Below are 23,401 nucleotides of genomic sequence, written 5' to 3'. Positions count from 1 at the left end.
GAATTTTAACCAGCAACCATTTTATCAAATTCCCTAATTTGCATTGCATTGTTAATCCACTGGGGTTTTTTGTTGAACAGATTTCTAAGCAGGGAGACAGACTTGAGGTCATTGGTTGATGTTGGGCTCATATTCTGTTTTGGTGGCAAAAGCTGTTAAGGCAAAGCTGGGTTGTTTAAAACATGAATGAATCCATATATTGATATCTACCTTTGTTACGGAGGCATTTAAGAAAGTGGAAGATAAACAGGTTAACTACATAACTAGATCACATGATTTCAGTTAATAGCAGAGCACTATTATCCTTTTACCTCTCTTTGTAAAATGTTATGTGACAACTTAATAACTGATATTACAACAAAGAAGTGTTCTGTGTTGCTTTTGTTGTTCTGGTTTTGGGCGAACTGCAGACATGATCGTGACAACACTATAGCACAAGTAAACAAATAAATGAATCACAGTGTGCACATGAGTGCAGCTGCAGGCTGTTATTGATGACTGTATTATTGATGCTATTTAGTTTTGTTGTTGTTCACACTTACTTGATCTTGGCCCACGTGTCTCTTATCCATTTGCCATCTAAGCCCTTTGACAGCATGTCTTCCTCCATAGCCTGTTTGTTGTTCAACAGACTGCGTACTAATTTTAGACTCAGCTTGCACAAAGAGCCATCACTGAAAATGTGTGTGTGAGGTGGATGAATTAGTTTCCATAGAAATCTGCAGATTGTGCTTCTCTGTTCCCTTCTCTCACATCTTAGTATCTGCCTACACTCCGTTTTCAGACTCTGGAAAATGTCTGCATGAGTGGGTCTGGAAATTTTTCCGGACTTTGCCTTTCACATATGATAAATGCAACAGGTAATTGTTCAGGTGAGACGTGTTGACAACATTCAAATGTCTGAACAATTCAAGCTAGGAGTGTTCTGGGTAGAGCACACAGGATGTGTAACATGGCGTAAAAATTCTGGTGTGGAAATCATGTACTTTTGTTTACAGCACATCACCACCAGCATTGGTTCTTGTCTTTTCAAATTCTTCTTCTGCGCCCTCTACATGTATGCTTCCTCTTTTTCATCCTGAGATATTTGTATTCTTTTTCATTGTTGTGGCCTTTGCATAGAAACATTATCAACATAAGGAAAACTCGAGAGAATGGCTGAAGTAACTTTGAGGTTTGTGTTCTCGCCTCCACCCCCACACTTGGTATAGGATTTCTTTATTTCTTACTAGATAAGATGAGTCTTGGAACACGAATATTTATCTCTTAGGTGTTTTTCTGTCATGTAATCATAATTTACTGTCTGCATCTAATACAATAGTACAAACCCACAACATAACCAGCACTTGCACCCACCTCAGTAAGTGTGTGGGTCTGTCCCATTCCTCATAGCACTGCTGCTGCTGGTGCTGATGATGACAATAATGATAATGCTGCTGATACAAGTAACAGGAATGACACTCTGGTAATTACCTCCTACATTTCTTTCTAATGACATGATATTTTTATCACCGGGACGGGAGTCTCGCCTCAGAGGATCGGAGCGAGTCGCTCATAAGGACTGAAAACAGTGACTGTTCTCTCTTTGATGATGGACATGACTGTGGTGGCCTAAATGAGAGGAGGTATTTTCATCATTGCAGATGGAGCATAATGATTATAATTCAGACGACACCTACAACTGAAATAAATATAGTGGCTGGTGAGAGAGTTCTTTATATAATGTTTCAGAACAAAGTTCTCATTATGTAAAAGTTTCTTAACTACACTGTGTTCAGTTTTTCAGTATTTAAACAAACCACAGTCTAGCCTTTATATAACCATGGCTAGGGTGGTGTGATGGTAAGCTCTGTCGCCTCACAGATTCTAGTTCAAATCTCGGTTCAGTTGGGGGTCTTGCCATTGATAGTGGCTCCAGTTTCAGTCTGCACCTCACAATCTGAACTGACGGAGAGTTTCCCATAAATAACAGTAATCCTGAGTTGTAGAAACACTTGCTCAGGTGAAATCATAGAGCAAAAAGGCTAATTTTATAAGTCATTACCGAGCTGCCAGTGAGAGTTTAAAGCGATTGCCTAAATCCTTACAAGCAATTCAGTTTCTAAGTGTGGAAAATAATCATGACTCTAACTCCGACTTTCAACTTTACTGAAATGTATGTAAAGCATTGCCCACACAGCGTTGCAAATTTCCTTTCCCCCTATTTTCCAAATTTGCTAGAGCAGAGACCTTTCTTTTCAGCCTCCATCCACTTTTCTTCTTGGCATTTAAGGTCTGCAGTTCTTTCTTTCTTTTTACTGTTCTACTGCAGCCTTTATCCACCTCTCTCCTTGCTTCCTCCCTATGTACATCTCCAGTCTCTCCCTCTCTCCTTCTCTGCGGTACTAGGAAGCAGTCCGTCACGCATGGCTGTCCTTGAGTGAGTGGCGAATCAAAAGCCCCAGCGTCGGCATAAACATCCACCAAGCAGCAGAAATCCTGTTTGAAAGTCTCCAGTTGCACTGACAGCTCAATGGATATGCACATAAACACACTCACGCTGGCATATGGATTCAACACACACACACACACACACACACACACACACACACGCACACACACACAGTACATTCATGAACAAATCTAGTTCAGTGGAGAAATGTGTGCATGTGTTTTCCCTGAGGGTTCGTTACCACAACTGCAATCTATATGTCCCTGTTGTGCACTGACAGAGAATGACTCGGTGACGAAGGTAGTTGCATTAATACAGGAATAGTTGAAAGTGATTAAATTGGTAAAATACCATCCCAGTGAAGTACCTTGGAGTTACTCCAGAAGCAATACATCCACATCCACCCTGAACATTCCACAACAGTGTTCTGCTCCTTTACCAGTATTTTTTTTAAAGGACCTGTTGTTTAAACTAGATCTTATTTACTACAGTTTATTGTACTTTGCTCTCTGTTGTAGTCCTCCACAGTGGCTGTTTTGACTGTCGGAGAAAAATCCAAGTCAGTTGATATAATTCACTGTTTCTGTAGCTGTGCTAGCTAGTTAGGTACATTAAGTTATCTAGCATTACAATTATGTTCCTGTCCAAAACTATCTAAATTTTCAATTTGGTGAATTGTTTGTAAAATACCTTGTGGGTAACCATATTTTATCATGAGTAAGCTTACTCAGCTAGTTGAAGCATGAGACTGTATATAAAGATAGATGACTTATCTCCTCTTCCTCCCACTACCCAAAAATGACGCCAAAATATCTCGGATACGAACTCTGCCATCTTGTGCCGATGATGTCATTTTGAGCCAGAGTCTGCGCAGTAGCGATCGGGGGATGGGGCTGTGGTGGCGAGCTCCCTCCAATACAACTGTCAGTCAAGATGTTTGACACTGATTTTATAACATTAAATAACTAACTAATAAAAACAAAACATAAAAAAATAAGCACTTGAACAAACATCAGTGTGATCTGAATCACAGCAGATCTACTGCTCACCTCAGAAAAGTGCATGAAGAAGTCAATGAAAAAAGTTTCATGACCTCCCAATAGACTGAATTAACAGGCTTTTCTGCCACAACAGTGACTGACAGAATCACAAATAAATGTAATGGATGAAGGTGTGAAATATTCTTTACACAGTTTGTAGGTCACGTTCATTTTTACAAGACTCTTCCTGACTGTGAGTGGCCCCAGTGGGAGTGACACCTCTAACCCTGTCTGTGTTACAACCCTGTTCTTCCCAATTAGTCTCACAGGAGCCCATTTTCTTACTCTCTTTTCTTTTTTCAATCACTACTCTGCACTTTTATTTCCCCTTTGTCCTCCTCTGTCCACTCTGTCCTCTCACCTGTCTTTCTTTCCTCTTCTTTTGTTTTTCTATTTTCTGGTTTCCTGTTATTCTTTCTTCAAGCTCATTTTTGCCCCTCTATTCGTCTCCTTAGTAGATTTACCACCTTGAAAGACAAACACAACAGTCACCACAGAAATCATGTCAGGCACAGTGAAGGTCACTGTATCTGTGTGTATATGCTGAGATACCAGGCAATTCGCCCATATGTGAAGCTCTGTGGGCGTGTCGCAACATCGAGGCGCAGAAATCTGCTGGGAGAGACTGTGATGGCAACAGCTTTACTGGGGCCACCAGGGCACATGTACTTGTACACAGAAACAAACATGTGTACAGCAACACAAAATCAAGAATGAAAAAATACTGGAAACATAATTGTTAAACTAAATCAGGACACATAAACTTAATAAGAAGAGCATCACCCTGCTGTGTCCTCTATGTGTCATTGATATTTTCTTTTTCTCTCATCATGGAGCTCAATCATAGCTGCCATGTTCGATTGTTTACTCCTGCGCAGCCATTCAATCTGTTGTCAAGGTATTATGAACCACAATTCCTGGAAATTATTATATTCTGTTCCAATTTTCAGGGGAGAAGAAGCTGCAGGCACAATTATATTTAAATCCAAACCTAAAAATGAGAGGCTGTATTTTTCCTCTCTCCATGTTCAAATTTTATTCATTAATGTTATGTTTACACACAAAAAATGCTGGTATCTGTGCAACACTATAATGGCTTTAGTATACAGGAGATCACAATCCTGCCCACAGATTCATTTTCATGAGATGCTGGTAGTTTGTCACCTAACAGCTTATTTCTACAACTCAGCAAGTAATCAACATCATCAACAAATCTGTGGTGGTTTCCAACAGTCCAGTAAATCCCATGCCTACTTTCAGTTATGTTTAAAAAAAAGATATGCTCCTTTTTATCAACTTTTGCCAATCATAACATCAATCGCTTAATTGCTGAAATTATTTTGTCTTGTTGAACAGATTTATCTCTCAGTTCCCTCCTGCACTGAAGCTTTTGTGTTGTCCCTGAGCTGTGAGTGGCTTTCGATCAAAGTGTCTGCCAAATGACTAAATGCGAAATACATTCATATTATCTACTGTTTTATTGTGCCACTGCTCCATGCTGAATCTCCTGCCACTTCCTTTGCTGCTCCACCACTGTCACGAATCAAAATGAAATCCCTTCAGTATACTTACAGGGGGTTATAATCTCTCTTCAATACCAATCACCACCACACATATGCAACAATCTGCTTTTAAATCCTGCAGTCATGTAAGAGCATTCTTACATGTGTTCCTCAGACCCTGCACTGCTGTGAGCTCACTGGTTGCATCACCGTAAGAGATAATGATGGCAGAAACGAGAAATGAATTCAACACCTCCTGCTGGAACCTGTTGATTGGAAAGTGACGCTTTTGAGAGAATAGCTGCCAAATGGCAGGATAGTGAGGCCAGTTTAGGATTATCTGCTAATTTAGCAGAGCATCATAGTGATAGCTGCCCAGTGTGTGTGTGTGTGTGTGTGTGTGCTGTCCTGCCTCTCTAACCTGGCACTGCTTAAAGCTGAGCCTTTTGGCAGAGGAAGCTGCTGAAGGTACAGAAATAGAGCAAGAATGTGTGCCAGGCCGATACATTTGGTCCATCCATTTCTGGGATTACAAGACACCCCTGATTTTACATCTTCTGGTATCACATATATACAACGTGGAAAAAATTAAATGATCACACAATATTATTATTATTTATTACTCAAACATATTGTGGTGTTGTGTGAGTGATTACGCCCCAAATTAGTGTGAGACACAACAAGGGATTTGAAATAATTGAGAATATACAGTATATATTATATAATAATAGAATATTTTGGTTTTAATAATGACACAATTTAATTTAACAAAATGTAACAACATACATCCTTTGTCCCTGTAGAATCAGTAGGATGATATTATTTATCTTTAATGTAGCTGCAAAACAAACTTGCCAGTTGTGTTTATTGTGAAGCACTAGTTCCCTGTACACAATCAACACAAGTGAAACCAGGGTCTCTGCAGTTGTAGGAGAGGTTTTTGTCCCTTCATAGACAATTTGTTTCTCTTTCTTACTGGCTGATTTTCCACATCTTGTATTCATGCCTTTGTGAGGAATCAATTTGTAATTTCAGTGTTTGTCGTCGTAATGATTGTTCAGATATCTTTCCATGCACACATACTGTTCTCAGATACAGGGGCGGATCAGGGGGTTTCTCTCTGGTCTTTTTTGAGGAGGGCTTTTCTCCCTGTGTTGTACCTCCTTTAACTCCTTCTACTCACCTTACCTTTAATATATCCCCTCATGTCTTCTTATTACCCCCTCCTCCCTCTTTTTCCTACCTCTTATCTCTCTGCCCTTTCTCTCTCTCTCTCTCCTTATCACTCCACCTCTGCTTTCCTCTCTCATTCTCCGAGGTGTGCACTAGAAATGGGGAAGGAAAGGAAGTTATCTTTTTCTGTATATGGGGAAGATCAAGACTATTCTGGCAAAGTAGGGTGGGGATAGGGGGAGGAAGAAGGGGAGAGAACTGGAGGGATGAGGACTCTCTCTCCGTATGCATAAACCATGAGAGCAGAGGCTCCAGCCGGGTGAGGGAGGGAGAGAGCGAGAGAGAGAGAGAGAGAACATACACCTGGACCCACATATTCACACATCTGCACACACACACTTAGCTTTTGTCAGCTCACACATGCACATGCACGCACGCACGCACGCACGCACGCACGCACGCACGCACGCACACACACACACACACACACACACACACGTCATTAGAGCAGTTGCAAGCCAAGGAGTTGAAGAGCAGGAATTTATAATGATTTGCTTTAAATGATTAATGTGTTTTGCTAGCACTCTCAGATACCTGCAGACAGGCAGAACAAACCTACTTTAACAGAGACTAACTGAACAAAAACAAATTTGGAGAAAAGATAGATGTGGCCTTGTTGGACTACATGCATTCTACTATGTTATCGTTTGTAAATGGCATTTACAAACTATAATAATCTCTCTAACATGGTGATGGATACATTTAGCTTTTAAGGTCAAGGCGGAAGTTTCTCTTTGCTGCTTAACTTCACTGGTGACAAAGTGCCTTTATTTTCATTGCACATTTCATTGAGATTTTTATTAGACCATGCAGATTAATCTCTTTTTCATTGTCTATAATGGAAGAAGCCTCTTGCGAAGCAGTAAGCGTCTGTGACGGGAAATAACCCAACAGTAAAAGTTAACAAGCGATAGGCTTGTTTACTCACCATTTAATGTGAAATGCATGACGTGCATGTCCGCAATGACCTCACCTTGTTCCCTCCTTGATTTTGTTGTCACCAAGATTAAACAACAAAATATATCATTTGTTGATGTTCTTACAACTTGACATTGAAGCATTTTCTGATCTGGTGTTTCTATTGACAGGATATGTTTTCTGTGTCTTCCAACAATCACTGACTGCGTTTAGATGGACAGCACAGCAATAATCCAATTTTCACCAGATTCACCAAATAGTCTGAATAAGAGGCTGACATGTTAACATCATTTTGAGATTACCTAACCTGAATAAGGTCACAGTCTGAATAAGCAATAATTTAATAAAGACATCATGTCATCATCAAGTTGACACGTATATGTATATGTCGCATCGACATATGACAGTTACAAACTGCTTGATTACATATACCCTGGGAGTCAAGATGGAAACAAAAGTTACAGTTTTTGCAAAATTGGAAAGAAATCACCCAAAATAGTGTATGATAGGAGGGGTTATTAAACAATTTCAGATTGTGGTTTTAAAACTGACCGTCAGACGTAAGGACGTAGTGGACGAAATTAGGTGAGTAATAATGACATGTGAATGGAAAAATAAGTGAAATATTCTATTAGCAACTCATGTAAAAATCATAATCAAAATAATTTTGAAGAGGTCAATAGTCAGGATGGTGGTGTCCATGTAAACGTCACTGTTGAGAAATACATTTCTTGTATGGTGTGATGCTGTTAGGACAGATAAATGTTAGGGGTAAAATTATAGCTTTTATAAAACACTTAAAAAAAAGCTTTTGTTGCTGTTGCATGATACCTGAGAAAGTTGCAACTGTTTTGCTGAAGCTGAAGATGAAACATTGAAAAAATAAATAAATTCTGTAGTAATTTCTGCTTCAGGTGAGACAATATCTCTGTAGTCTGATAAAGGAACATTAGGGGACAGTCTTTGTCACGGTTTAATATCTCTGTGGTAAAGGTTACAGATTAATTGTAGTCATGCTTTTAGAAAACAACAGTGTCGACTGTTGGTAAAAAGAAGAAGAAGTGTTCTCCTGTGCTGAGGTGCAGTATTTTTCCCTGTCAAACATGGCTCTTCATTCGTCAACGGAGGTACAAGTCTTTGTCACTAGAACCTAAACATATGTCATCTTTTGGGTAATTGCCTGAAACAGGTGCTGGTGTTATTTGTCTCGGGAGGACAGCCACGTTGAGTCAGTCCATCAAGTACGTGTCGGTTGAGAGAAGTTGTTTAAGGACACAGCTGTGGCTCTCGCATACGTCCGCTCTGTTCTGTGTCACTGATGTTTTACACATATATTTGCGCATGTTCACAAATTTTGATCGTCATCCCTGCCCGAAACACATATACACAGACACCACTGACGTCCACTCTTATCACACAGGCACACACACACCGAAGGGGAGCAGAGAGGGAGGGAGAGCGGTGGTGGATGGAAACGGAGAGACTGGCCGTAGGATGTTTTTAAAAAGCTGACTGGGTGCTGTCCCTGCGTGATAAGGCTGTCTGAAGTGGAGGTGATGCGGCTCATTCACACTCCCATACCTCTGCTAACAGGTCGGCACTGTGTGGCTGTCTGGCTGGCTTCCTGGGTGGATAGATGACTTATCAGTTTCGTTCTCACCCTTTTGGTGCAATGTCGTCAATATCATGTCTGTCTCGCGGGGGTTGTTCAAGTCATTACAGGAATCTAATCAAAGCAGAAAATTAAAATGTTAAATCAATTAATCAAACTCTGTTAGCTGCTCATTCCTTCCCTCTGAGGAGAGTGTGGAAGAACAAAGCGTGTCTAATTCATCACATTTCTTTTCATTTCCACTCCAACCAACCTCCATTGGGGAGATATGCATGGCTACGGTGGTGGTGTATGCCTCATGTGCATCCTCCAGATTGTGCTGGCTGTTCACGCCATAAACTGTAAAGATGGATAATGCGTCTCCACTTCCTCCCCCTATCCAGATATTAAGCCATCTTTTACATTTGGTATCAGAGATTGTGTAGTAGCGACTGGGGATGGAGATGGAGCCGTGATATCGAGGTCCTGATGAACAATTGCAAATCAGTCTCAGGTGTCAATCATGAAGTTTGACTGTGTTTATCCTGTGTTTAACTGTGTATTTTATGATTTGTAAATAACATTTTAGTTTGGTTCACCATCCATTCACTAGCATGGGGAGTTGGAATTTATGACCTATATTGCGGGCGATCAAGATTCTTTGACATCACTTTTTAGGAGCAGTGATGTTGTCCATCTCTATGGTTCACACAGAGACATGTCAAACAGACTAGGGTGCAACCTGTGTGTTACGTTTTGTGGGGAGCGGGTAATGGAGCTGGTGGACCCAAAAAGGCAGAACAAAAGGTTTCAACTGAAAGTGTCCTTTAATTCTTGAGGCAGGGTATAAATCCAAAAAACAACAAAGAACTCAAAAATGCTCTTAGGCAAAAACAGGGGAGACACAAGGAAACACTAGAGACTTAGTGGAAACAAGTGGTGAAACAACACAGGGACATGGAACAGCATCTCATATCAACAAACTGACAAAGACACAGGGAAGCCCAAAGACTTAAATACACACTGAACTAATGAGAAACTAGAGACAGGTGGCACAGGACAAACAGGTGAGCCTGACAAGGGCAGGAGGTCCAGGGGGAAAACACACAAGGAGCAGAGACTACAAAATAAAACAGGAAACAGATGAACACAGAGGAACACAGAGAGGAACACTGAGAGGGACACAGGAGAGGGACACAGGGGAGGGACACTGAGAGGGACACAGGGAGCAAAACTTGAATGAATCCAAAGTAAGAAAACACAATCCATACTTGAAATTGAAACTCTCTTTTATAAAAGAGGACCAAAAACACAGGAGACATCACAAGCTTTTCAGGGGGAGTAGTATAGATCCTCTGTCCGCAAACAGTCAACAAGTGAAAACAATTTATTATTATTCACTAAAACAAAAATATGTGACCATTGTGTATTATCACTCCTTATTTGTAGATAGTTACTTAGAAAGTCAAAGATCATGGATATCTGATCCATCTTGACCTTCTAACATCTCTATGTTTGGAGATACATTAAAAAATGTGTGTTAGAGGTGATTATTCAACAAAAGCTTTGTAGAGCTGGTCACCTTTCTCTGAAAATATAACAACAACTGAGAGAGCACAAGTTACTTTGTGGCATGGAAATTGTTATTGATAGATATAAATGTATATGTAAAAAGCAAATTGACCTCTATGCTCATAGTTTGACATTTGAGAAAGTTACCTTTACTGAAATAGAGTGAAATGTGGTTGAATGCTCCAGATAGAGAGCTTGTAAACTGGTTCAAAGGCATTGGTTGGTCTTAATTTGTTTTAATACAAAAATGTGTTGTCTTTCACAAGCATTTTCTTCTTGATATTGATATAAATGATTGTGTTGCCATAGTTCTTTAAGCCTTGCAGAATTAAACATGTATATGACAGGCAAGTATTATACTGTTCACAGGCACACTCACATGCAGGGATGTTATCCTTTGTGTACTCTATGTACTGCCAACAAACCAGAAACATGACTTTCTTCGCCATCTCATAAAAAATGCATCCATGCTGCTTCTCCCTTCTTCAACTACCGTTTATTTTGCCAGCTCCCCTTTTTCCCTTCCTTTATCTGTGTTTCATCTTTTCCTTGTTGATTTCTTTTCAATCTAATCCCCCTCCCTTCTTCTCCTACTTAACATCCTACTTTGCTCACTCTTTCTATTTTGCGTTTATCTATTCCAAAGTTCTCTCTTTCTTCCCTCCGTCCCTTGCAATGCCCCATGGGATTGTTTTTCAGTCTGTCTCAAATCTACTATTGATTTACCAGCACAGCCTCGACCCAGATCTTTAATCACAAGTTGTACGCATGCACGCTCACAAACCTATCTATCTATCTATCTATCTATCTATCTATCTATCTATCTATCTATCTATCTATCTATCTATCTATCTATCTATCTCTGCATTAAAGTGGACACGCTCACAGTTCACCCAGAGGCTGTGATCATACTGGATGGGACCCGAAGTGCTGAGGCAGATTTTAATTAAGAAACGTGCAAGTGGTCAATACAATCGACCACTCTGGGTTATTCAGTGACGGGTGGCATTGGATGAATGGCATAGGTGGTGTGTGTATGTGTGTGCAGGACGGAGTGAGTATAGATAACAGGGAAAATAGACTGAGTGATGTTTGTTTCTGTTTGAGACTGTGGCAACAGACTATGGACTGAGATGGCACGATAAGAGCAGGATTTATAAAATTGGAATTTTTGTTAGTGTGTGTGTGGGTGGGTGTTGATGTGCAGCCGTAGAAGTGAGGGCTGTGTGTTTTATGACTTTCTCCTCCTGGCTTGCTGATGGTAATCACACTGAGATGTAGACAGTTGTGTCTGTGGGTGTCTGTGTACGCGTATGTGTTGTCCATTCGTCAGGACCGAGCAGAGAATGAACTGTCAGCTGCAGCGCTATACGGTCTTAAATGGATGAGGAGTCTTTCTCTTGGTCATCAGATGTTACATTTAAAGGTTTTTGTCTCTTCTTGTTCCAATGGGCAGGTCCTGGTTGTGATGGTTAGGGTAAGAAGCTAGGAAATACATTATGGCAAAGTGTGCCATTAGTATAGTGAAACAACTTTGTGTGTGCATGTAAAAGTGTACGTGAGAGTGCATGTGTGCATGCGTGTTTCTATAATTAGATGTAGAATGTCAGGGCTACATCATGGGAATATTTCCTGGAACGTCCTCTCTCTGTGCGGAATATTGATCAGTACATTAGCCTGCTGCCATGATGGCGAGTGACCAGACAAACTGCAGTCAGTCTGCATAAGAGCTTCCACTCAGAGACTACAAGTAAAGATAGATGAGGGACATGCAATGAACACATCAGGCCCTGCAAATCTTCTAATGTTACATTTCACATGTCGATCTTTCTCATACACAGTGTAACATTCCCTGTCAAAGCAAATTGAGTGTTTTAGTTGTATTAAGTTACTTTAATGTAGTAACTCTTCATGCACGTGTCCCATACTGTCAGCATATACTCAGTTAACACTATATACTGCACAATCTGCAGCTGCTGCGTTTTTCACATCCTGTTAATGCTGGCGTGCAGTCATACATTAACACATGGTCCTGTGTGAACTGCTCCATAGCACTATTGAATGATTGATTAGGGGCAAACAAAACATTACACCAATACCTCCCAACAAATTAATCGGGCTGGCATAAACATAATGCCAGGCTGAATGAAAGTCAATGTGTTTATCAGGCTTTGCCACTTATTATCCTGCCTGTGTGTCCTCTACATTTGAAAATAATGTAAAATCACTTAAAATTTAAATTGTCCCATGCTGGCATGCAGGGATGTGAGTGAGATGTCAATCAAAGAGTCAGTCTGTTCACACCCCCAGAAGTCCAAGTCCAGGCAACGTCTAATCACCTGAAATAAGTCAAAAAGCTTGTGGGTTGACCTTCGGTGTCTCATAGCTGTAACATAACAAACAAGCTGTTCTCATATTAGCATTATATGTTAAACACACACACACACACACACACACATTTTATATTTACATTAAATTACCCCCTAGATACATACGACTCAACCTAAAAAGCACTTGTTCTCTCTTCTCTTGTTCTGTTAGTCTCCATCACTCATTAATCTTACCTCCACCCTTGCCCTGCATTTCTAAACACCCCCACTGTTGTGTTTGTTCTCCCTCCCTTCCTCCACTCCTGCCCTGAAATGCTGCACACCATGTGTTGATGGACAGGTCTATTAAAAGCTGTGTGCATTGTCCCTACCTGGACGTGCTGAGCCTATGGATTCTGCAGCAGCATGTGAGGCTGTTAAATGCACCGCATGCAGTCATTAGTGTGTGTGTCTGTGTGTATGTTGATGTGTGTGTGCAATCAGGTTCAGTGACACTGAGTGTGCAGACCATAACACTAAACCACAAGCAGCAGGCTTCATTTACTTTACATTACATGTGACATTTCCAGCCACTCTTGGCCAATTACAGCTCATGGAAAATTAATCTAAGCTCACTTTCATGTCATAAAGTCACCTGCAACCACATTTTACATTACTCACTAATGACAAGGAATAATTCTGCTTATTATGACTGATGCAAATGTTTGTTAAGATTTAACATTTTCTAAGTCTATTCTCTCTACAGTATCTGGGATGGAGATGTTCAATTGAAAAAATGATGCAATAAGAGAAGAAAACAAGCACAATGGGATTCAATCCTGCAAAATCTCAGTATCTGCCTTACTAACTAAAATATTTATTGTTATCTACAATTCCACCAAAGATAATACTGATTATTTTCTCTTGGGCTTTGTTGTATACTCAGTATTTCAAAATATAACATATATGCTATAGTTAATCAAACATCACGTAATAGATGCTATTTAATAAAGGTGCAATAACATCACCTGCAGTTCAAAGTACACCGTAAAATATGATTTTGCAGTGCTAATTTTACAAGGCTTTGCTAAGTTCGTCAAATGAAAGGACTAAGTCTACATGTATGTCATTAAATCTGCTGAGGTGCCCTTGAACGAGGTATTAATCATCCAAATGCTCATGGAGCCGCCAGCAGTACAGGACTGTGCCTAGTCACAATGGAATGTTTCTGGGTTGTTTGTGGCTATGCAGTATTAGGGACTAGAAACACTGCCACGAACACTGCACCACTCCACGAAACTACATGTCCCAAATATAGAGGCATTTTCAAAATAAAATAGTCAGAGTGTTATTGGGAGGGAAGTAGTTTGAAGTTATTTTATCTGTGTTGAGTTAATTGAAAAGGTGAAATGTCTGCTGATGTTTCTGCAGACGATGCTGTGAATCGCACCTCGAGGTTTCTTCACAAAACAGCATCGACACCTGCTCAGTGTTCGAGATCTGTGACGTTTTTTCATGTTGACAGCTGGCTGCCGTGTGTCTGTGTGTGTGTGTATGACTCGGTATGTATCCATGTAACACTTTACGTGCAACAGCCACAGATACTAGCTTATATCTATCATTGAGGCCCAAAGTGTCAGACCTCCTTTTTTTCGTTGCCTGATGAGAACGATGGCTTCTTTAAAAAAATAAGTGAGTGTGTGTCAGGTGTTTACAGAGAGTGTGTATGAGTGAGTGAGATAAAGCCATCAATCAAAAGAGAGTATATATGGATTAGGGTATGAACAATTTTTATAATGTATTATACACCTTACAATCATATTGGACGACATCAGAGGATGGCGACAAATTTAGTTTCTTAATATTATTTCAACTTTTTCTTTTTTATTAAAATTGAGAGGTTTTGTAAGTGCAGTTTACTGGGTATTTTAACTTTCATCTCAACTCTGCCGGCAGTGTGTAAATGGTCTGTGTGATAAGAAAAAAGCACAGCATGTAGCACTGTATGAATGTGAGTGTGAATGGGCTAATGTGGCTTGTCCTCTAAAGTGCTTTGTCGTTAAGACTAGAAAAGTGTGATCCAAATCTAGTTCCCTGGTAGTGTTGTCAATCATGTTGTTACTTTTAAACCCTTATAACAACTTTCTTTATCATTAGTGAATACAAATTAGTAGAACAGGAGAAAAACCCTTACAGATTTCTTCATCTGTGCTGTTTTAGCTCTGTGATTGAACCTTCATCCTCTAATACTCCTCTCATCTCCTAATTCTGTCTCCAAGCTAATTAATGACAAATGATATCAGAGTTTAAGTGAACTCCACTCGATGAAACGTCCATTTGCACTAAACCAGTGCTGCATGATATGGGCTAATTATCATAAAAAGAGTTGACTGATTTCAGTTGGCATACAGTTTTATCCATTTCTTTATTTCACTCTGCTAATCTGTAATGCCACTTGAAGAAAGAGGGCATTGATTAAAACAATAGGCAGTTATTTAAATCTCTGTTATTTGCTTTCTGCGTCTGGCTGCTCTTCTGATGCCTTCAAGACAGACGAATTGTTTTATGCTTTCAGGTTGAATTTGCTTCCCCCCAAAAAATAGAACAGGTGCTTAGCATGCGGGTTAAAAAACTTAGAAAGTGTCCTGCCCACAGTGCTGCACCAAAGATGGAAAAACAAGACGCTGTAGATAAGATAAGATAGATAAATTTTATACCTGAATATTCTGAAAATGTATCTTCACATTGTTTCTTGTAACTGTACACTAAGTTTACACTGAGTTACAAGCAGAGGTTGTATGAGTAGCTACAGTATGTTTTCATTATTAAACTTAAAATTGGCAAGTTTCAACCATTCTGCTCAATGTCAAATCTTAATTTACTGATGATGAAACACATTCAAACATTTTAATAGTGTAATGTGATACCAGCTGCAACATCTGTTTCAAATGTATTTCACATTCTGAGTTTCAACATCTGTTCAGTTGTTGAACACCTGGAAAATGGTGAAATTGAATACAAAACCAAGCTTCTTCTTAGTGTGTGTGTGCGTGATAGAGACAAGATAGTGACAGAATTCAGCCTCTTGAATAACCCAACCTTTAGCCTTCACCTTTATAATTATGTTTAAAAATGAATGTCCCTAAAAATAGAAAAATTAAATAGTTTAGAGCTGCAACTGTTATCAATTGATTATGGTTGACCAAAAATACTATTTAGGTCTCGTGTCAAGCAAAAATGCATCAAGATTTTGGATTTTTTGGTGTACATGCATATTAAACATTTTATTTATATAGACTTAAAAAACTTGCTACCAAAGAGATCATTATAAAACACATTTTGTTGTTTTAATTATTGTTAAATCTAATAATTCCAGTGAAGATATATGTTTTTGCAAGTGTCTCTTTCCATTTAAGCTATCAGCCATGAGTCTGTGATGTATATTGAAAGAGTTTTAAAGCCTGAAATACAATTATACAAGAACAGGCAGAATATTTACTTTTACATTTCCTCCTGCTTGTGTGTGCAGAGTCAGGAGATTGTCTGGGCTCTTCTTCCTCCTTTCAGAGAGCCATTTATTTTTTGTGATAACTTACATAGGCCTGAAAATTGCCTGAGCCTTTCCGACATGCAAAACTGACTGGGAGAAACGTGAAAGGTCCACAGACGGGAGCAAATGGGCTATGACTTGAGGAGATGCCTGTACTCTAACGATTTGAGGCACATAAGACACCTATCAGAGCTGTCCTGTGACAGCCTTATCAGTGTGTGTCATAGCCAAAGTTTCGTCACTAGGGCCAGGACTCTTCAGTGGGCCGGAGGGGCAGTTTTGGAGGGTCAGATGACGGCTACTGGTCATAAACAAAGTTGGATGATGTCTGTCTGCATTTTGTTTCGGGCTGCAGGCTAATGTTTTATTAGAGACGACAGGGGTGTCCTGTCATCACTGACCTCCATCTGCAAATAGATGTACTGTAATTGTAGGTTTTCACTGTTTCACTGTATGGAAGAAATTAATGCTTTGGAGGACAAAATAATAAGAGTACAAATTCGTAATGTTAAATTAATAAGTTTACACTTGCAGTTGACTGCACACCATGTCTTTCATGGTGTAGTTATTGCATAAACTGTTAGATTTATTTTCAGTAGCTTCAAGCTGCCTAATGTCCAACAATGTCTTTGAAAAGACATTTTTAAAGGTATGGTAAAATTCTGTCAAAGATTATAAATCTTTATAATTATAAGCCCTGATTGTGCTTTACATTTACTCTATACACACTTTATGACTTTTCTGAGGGCCACATAGACACAGGATCTTTTTCTCTTTTTTTCATGCTACACTCACACTACTTCATTTTTGTTTTATTAATGCATCAACTCTGCAATGGGTTTGCCTGGAGCAGCTAAAAGCAAACGGAGACCGCAGTTGCCGGACTACTTTTAGTTTGAAAACTCTGGGGCCGCGTCTAGACTGGCAGAAACGGAAATGTTTGGAAATAATGAAGTAGTCACTCACAACAGATTGCTGATTGGGTCTTTTCATTCATGTAGCCTTCACTGATTTGTCAGGCTCCTATCCCACGACCCTCTTCCAAAAAGAAGGACAACAACGGGCACCAGTCTTGGCAACCTGTGTAGAACACAACATGGATTATCAATTACAAACATTGCAGAACCTGTTGTCTTCACGCTCAGCTGCTGTGCAGTTAAATTCTGCATTTTACATTGATGCAATTGTTTTCACACATAAGAGGCGAGCTATTATTCAAGCAATTTGCGACAATCCCAGTGTCAAGCGAGACGCACATGCCTTCCTCTTCACACTGGCATGTGCAGACCCAATAGTTGAGTCGTCATGTGATACATGTTTTCAACTGATCTGGAGCCCAAATGCTTGTGTGGACAGAGATTGTTGCAAATTTTGTTTTCAGTTGAAAAAGTAGTATTATGGATGTAGCCTCAGAGAACTTTATTTATTGAGGGCTAGGTATGCTAAAGTAGCCTCGAAGCGATGAGGAGCCTACTGAGATCTAGTAAGGTCTTTTTCTAACTCCACACTCACTTTTCTAAATGTTCAAACCTGCACTTTTAAGACCTATGTTGATTTAAATTGATCCGACTTTCTTCGACATCCTGTCCATTCTCTTTTTGCACTAATACTCCCCAAACCCATTAAGGTGACATTGATGTGTAACATAAGTGGAAAAAAACGGCACAAATCATGCTAATGACAAAAATCCAGCGAAGGTTCTCTGCATAGTGTGACCTACTTTTTCATTGCCATCAATTTTCTAATTTAAATGTCCTTTGCTTCCATCTTCTATGCTGAACAACTGTATGGTACTGATACAAACAATATGATAATTCATTATCAACTTAGTCAAACTAGTCAAACCTGCCTATAAGGGCTGTAACACAACCCATATCAACAACCTTGGTCATTTTGTATTATAGGTAGACAATGACTAGAAATAGGGAGATGATAGTGGTTAAGATCAAGGGTTAGAAAACTCTACCCAATGCTCATTTAGCCTCAGCTGATTATGTATGTTTTTGCTGATGCCCAAGTACTGTGAATCCCACTATTTTTATCTGAACAAATATAAAAGAAGCATATAAACTGTTGGGATGGGGTCAAGCAATTGGTATGATTTTGGTGACTTTCTCAAACATAGTGTGTCTACGATAAAAAGCAAGACCAGCTGCAAGACTATATAGCACTGACTTAAGTAAAATGTTTTTGAACATTCGTTGAAACAACCCTTTAACCCCACAGACCATCCTCACCTGTTAGTAACCATACTCCCATGAAAGGATTCACTGGTTTGAACCACAGTGAAGCAGAAGTGAATATTCTGCTGCTGTGCCGTTGATTAAGCTTGACATGATGAGAGCTGAAGAGCTGCCTGGATTAAAAAACTGCTGACTTCTTTCCTGCCGCTGTTCGCTCTCTCTCTGTCTCCTCTTTACTCGTTCCCATCTCTCCATCCCTTGCTCTATCCGTCATTTCTTCAAGTTTCCCTCATGATGCTGGTTATAGAGGGAGCAAGTAAGACGTGCAGGGACTCATTAAAATCAGGTCCCTCTCTTTCTCTTTCTCCCTATCTACCTCTCCTCATCATCATCAGATGTAATTATGGCAGGACAACGTAGGAGGAGCCTGCACAGCAAAATTATACCTTCAAATATCTTTCCACCTCAGCCATTCAGGAAACAAGCCTACATTTTCAACCCTGATCAGAGAGAGAACAGAAAAATGAAAAATTATGAAAGATGGGATGGGAAAGAGGGCGAGGATAGGCAGGGAGGAGACAGCTACAAAGAGAATATGTTAAGGAGGAAAAGGATGTTGTGAGGCTGTAGCAGTGAGCTGTAGCCGCTGAGTTAACAGAACATGGGATCAGTGATGCTGTCAGGCTAGAAAATGCTAGACAGCAAAGCAGGCTGGGAAAGCTCAGTGGGAGGAACTGCTTAGTTAGACTGTGTGACTGATGCACGCTTATGTTACCCCTGTGCTTTCCACATCTTCCATTAAATTCAAGGGGCAAACTTGTCCCAGAGCACCTTGCCAAAAAAATTGAAGAGGGTGGGAGGGGGGTTAGTGGATTGCTGGATTCAGGACAGCTGCGCATTGCATTGTGGGAAGGAGAGGGATGGGAAGAAACGCTTGAAACGTGCAGCGATTTACTAGCTTGCTACAGAGGAGCTAACATAGCACTCTTAATGGCAGCTGGGACGCAGCAGTGGATGCAAAGCTACAGTAGGGCAGACAAGACGAGAGCAGGCTGACACAGCTCGGAGAGAAGCTGTGGGATTTTGTTTTGCAGCCGGGAGAAATTAGAGAGCAAAGCAAGGTCTGGGCACAAGGGAGTATCAGCTCTCATCTGGAGGAAGAAGAGAAGGAAAGAGGAAGACAGGAGGAGAGGAATAGGAGGAGGTGTGATGTTTTATGTTTATTTTCAGATGCTGAAGGGTGTTGTCTCTTCATTTCATTTCTCTTTGATCGTCTTGTGCCTTGCTTGTGCCAGCAGTTGATTCCTGTATTTTATGTGTGTATATCTTGTGTGTGCCCATGTGGATTTATGTGTTTGTGTGTATCTGAAGGATGTAATGCTTTTCATTCAGGTTGCGGTTTCGGCTCGACAATCACTCAGTGCTGCAGTCAATTTGTGGTTGATTTACCACTCTCCTCCTCTATTTCTGGTTGATTACTACTATTCTCTCTGCACTTCTGTTTTCCACGGCAAGAAAGATGGACCATGTTTGATGTGTCACCATCCAAATGTGTTGTCTCTCATGCATAATCTCCAACTTTTAACTTTGATGAATGAATACAGAGTTTATGTGGTCTGGATGATTAGAGACACTGGTTTATACTCTCTGAGTCAGCAGTGATACTCAAAGTAATCAATAGCAATCAGCTTTAAAAGGGGAACTGGGTGACTTATAGACAATGTTTTATATTAATACTGACCTCTGTTGTTACTGACGTTAATTTACTCTCTTTATTTTGCTCATTTACCTCCTTTCATTTTTCTCCTCTGATGCTCTTTTATTATCTGGTAATAACCACCGTTCAAACCTGCAGAGCCTCCACTGGAGATCCCAAAGACACTTGATATGTGCAAGGAATCTGGAATATTTAGAATTCAGCTAGTTGGTACGGTCAAAAAACTGTCAAATGGTTTCTTCAATATGCCATAAACTGTGTAACTTCGACTGTTGGAACAATATCATACAGAATGTATAAGTGACATTGTCATGCAGACAAGACAAAAATTCCAGTTGAGAGAAAGGAATTTTTAGTTGGTTAAAATAACATCAGAACTGTCTGTTTTTTGTCTACAGGTCCAGGAGTGGTTGTGTCTGAACTGTCAGATGCAGAGAGCTCTTGGCATTGATATGACCACGCCTCGCTCTAAGAGCCAACAGCAGATTCACTCTCCGTCCCACCAAGCCAAACCCATTGTCCAGCCTCAGCAGCCCGCACCTCAGCCAACACAGCCGGCAGCAGCAGCACAGCCCAAACCTCTGGCACAGAGTCAGCCCACCCAGCGACAGCAGCAGCAGCAACAGCAGCAGCATCCTCAGTCTCAGCCCTACAGCCAGACTCAGGCCTATTCCCAGTCACAGCCATACTCCCAGTCCCAGCAGTATCCCCAGTCTCAATCGCAGACTTACCCATCATCCCAGCCAGGGCCGCAGACTCAGCCTCACGTCTCCCCAGGCTTACAGAGACACTCAGGCCCTGGCGGCCCCCAGAATCAGACAGGGCCCTCACAGCAGGGTATGAGGTCTGACCCCTACTCCCACAGAGGTCCTGGAGCTCCAGGGGCTGTTGGAGGTCCTACAGGAGGCCCCAATCAGCCTGGGGGTCCAAGGATTCCCCACCCTGGTGCTGTGCCCCTGCCTGGTTTGACAAAAGCACCCTCCCAGCCAGATTTGGGTCGTGGTTCTCCAATGCATCAACCAATGGCTCGACACCACGACCAGACCAGAAGTGCCGGCTCCTCGCCGGCCCACAGACCTCAAAGTCAGGCACCCCCTCCTGCCCAGGACGGCCTGACCAAACTTTTTGGCTTTGGAGCATCGCTGCTCAATCAGGCGAGTACCCTGATCAACGTTGACCCTCTGCCCACCGCCTCCACCCAGCCAAGCCCTGCACGAGGCAAGGTGGTGTTCAGCAATGCAACTCCTGAAAACAGGCAGCAGCAACAACAAGGGACAGCTGGCACAAAAGCATTCGGGATGGGGGGCCCTCATGCTCCAACTCAAATGGGTGGCCCTCATGCTCCAACTCAAATGGGAGGCTCTCATGCTCCAACTCAAATGGGAGGCCCTCATCCACCTAGCCAAATGGGGGCTGCTCATGCACCCAGCCAAATGGGGGGTCCTCATGCCCCGAGCCAAATGGGGGGTCCTCATGCACCGAGCCAAATGGGGGGTCCTCATGCACTGAGCCAAATTGGAGGTCCTCGTGCCCCAAGCCAAATGGGAGGTCCTCAAATGGGTGGACCACATGGGCCAACTCAGAAGCAACAACAGCAGACCATGCCCTATCAACAAGGAATGGCGCAACAGCAGTCACCCGCCCATCATCAAAAGGGGCAGCAGGGACAACCACAAGGACTACATCAGCAAACACCCACTCATCTTCAGAAAGCTCAGCAGAAGCAGGAGCCTGTCGCAGCCCCTGTGCCAGCTCCAGAACCTGTGAAGCCGAAAGTGAACTGTCCTCTTTGCAAAACAGAGCTGAACATTGGCAGCTCTGACCCACCCAACTACAACACCTGTACACAGTGTCAAAGCCAAGTGTGTAACCTGTGTGGCTTCAACCCTACACCACATCTGGTGGAGGTAAGAGGAATGATGCACATACATATAATACAGTACACATGTATACAAGTGCAAAATACACATGAAGCATGTCAGTTAGCAAAGGTGTTTCACAGCATGTTGTAGTAAAGACTTGTAATCAGGCGCGCACACACACACACACACACACACACACACACACACACACACACACACACACACACACACACACACACACACACACACACACACACACACACGGCAGCTTGGATCATGTGTGAAGGACCAGCCAAAATGTCCTCACTTTCCAAAAATGTCTATTCTTAAAATGGTTCTCACTGAGATATGAGTACAGGAGCACACACATCCAGACTCATCTCTTCTCACACAGTCAATACTATTCAGCACAAATAGAAAATTCTATTCATTCCACTGTCCACGATGCAGTTAGGCCCGAACCTCTCATCTTTCTCTTTCCTCTGAGAAATCCACTCTCTTTCCTCCATCTTTACTCTTTCATTATCATCATCAGTGTTTCTAAGCCTATGTTTAATTTCTGATTGCCTCTTTATTTCTTTTTTACCAACTCATTTTTTTCTTTCTGTCTCTATGATAGCTATAAGTTTGTTTTTTTCACTCTCAAGATCTCCCTCTAACAATGTCTCTCATTTTCTCTAAACTTCTGTCTATAAATCTGGCTTTTATTCACAACTTCTTACTTCTGCCATTAGCACTTCTATTGCTCTATTGAACTCCTCGCTTTCTTGTGATTTTGTCTGTGGGCATTATGCTATATAGGTAAGTAACTGAGTTTGCTTTGGTCCTTTTGGTAATTGAAATTTTTCTCAAAATCATTTTTAACCAGTTTGATCTCATCAACAGATATATTCATATATTTTAAAAGAAAACTAACAAGGCTTAAAGAGAGAGAAAAAGTAAAGTTAAACACTAAAATTGAGTCAGACTGCTAATGGCCTGTGAACAAGTTGGGAATAAAGTTACTAAAAATACCAAAAATTATAAATACAAATTCGATAAATGCATTAAGTCATGTCATTCATGTCAAATATTTTTTTAATGCTTGGTTAGTAAGACAGTAGAGATTTAAGAACACACATGAAAGATGGAGGGCTGCAAATGGAATGAGTGAGAAAGAGAGATCGGTAGGTTTTAAGGGGGTGGGGGGTTATTAAAGAGTAGATGCTTAAGACAGGGTACCAGACGGAGGGAAGAGAGATAGACAAATAAAGATAAAGAATAGAGACATAGCAAGAGAGGGAGAGAATCGATGAATAACAAGCTTCCCGTTGGTAAGAGAGAAAACAACAGAAATGCAAAGAAAGGAAGAAATGAGGAAAGAAGTATGTAGGAATGAAGCTAGGAAAAGGACATAAGGAGTGAAGGCCAAAAGACAGGAGGCCAGGAAAAAAAGATATATAAGAGTGCAGAGAAGTAGATGACTGTGCAAGGAAAAGAGGCAGTCATTGAGG

The 23,401-nt window shown here is 41.0% G+C and overlaps 1 protein-coding gene across 5 annotated transcripts in view; it reads left to right on the top strand.

Moving 5' to 3' along the window:
• bsna (bassoon presynaptic cytomatrix protein a) overlaps positions 1 to 23,401 on the top strand; it is a 130,593-nt gene that overhangs the window by 31,021 nt on the left and 76,171 nt on the right. For 4 of the 5 annotated variants that reach the window (XM_069526208.1, XM_069526211.1, XM_069526209.1 and 1 more), the window contains exon 3: positions 20,445 to 21,953. In XM_069526208.1, coding sequence (XP_069382309.1) covers positions 20,445 to 21,953 — 1,509 coding nt within the window. Of the gene's footprint in view, positions 1 to 19,257; positions 19,534 to 20,444; positions 21,954 to 23,401 lie in introns of those variants that run through there. The other variant, XM_069526212.1, reaches the window with a different exon arrangement.

Source organism: Paralichthys olivaceus, chromosome 6 (genome assembly GCF_024713975.1).
Source record: "Paralichthys olivaceus isolate ysfri-2021 chromosome 6, ASM2471397v2, whole genome shotgun sequence".
NCBI lineage: Eukaryota > Metazoa > Chordata > Actinopteri > Pleuronectiformes > Paralichthyidae > Paralichthys > Paralichthys olivaceus.
This window is presented reverse-complemented; position numbering and strand designations above follow the sequence as displayed.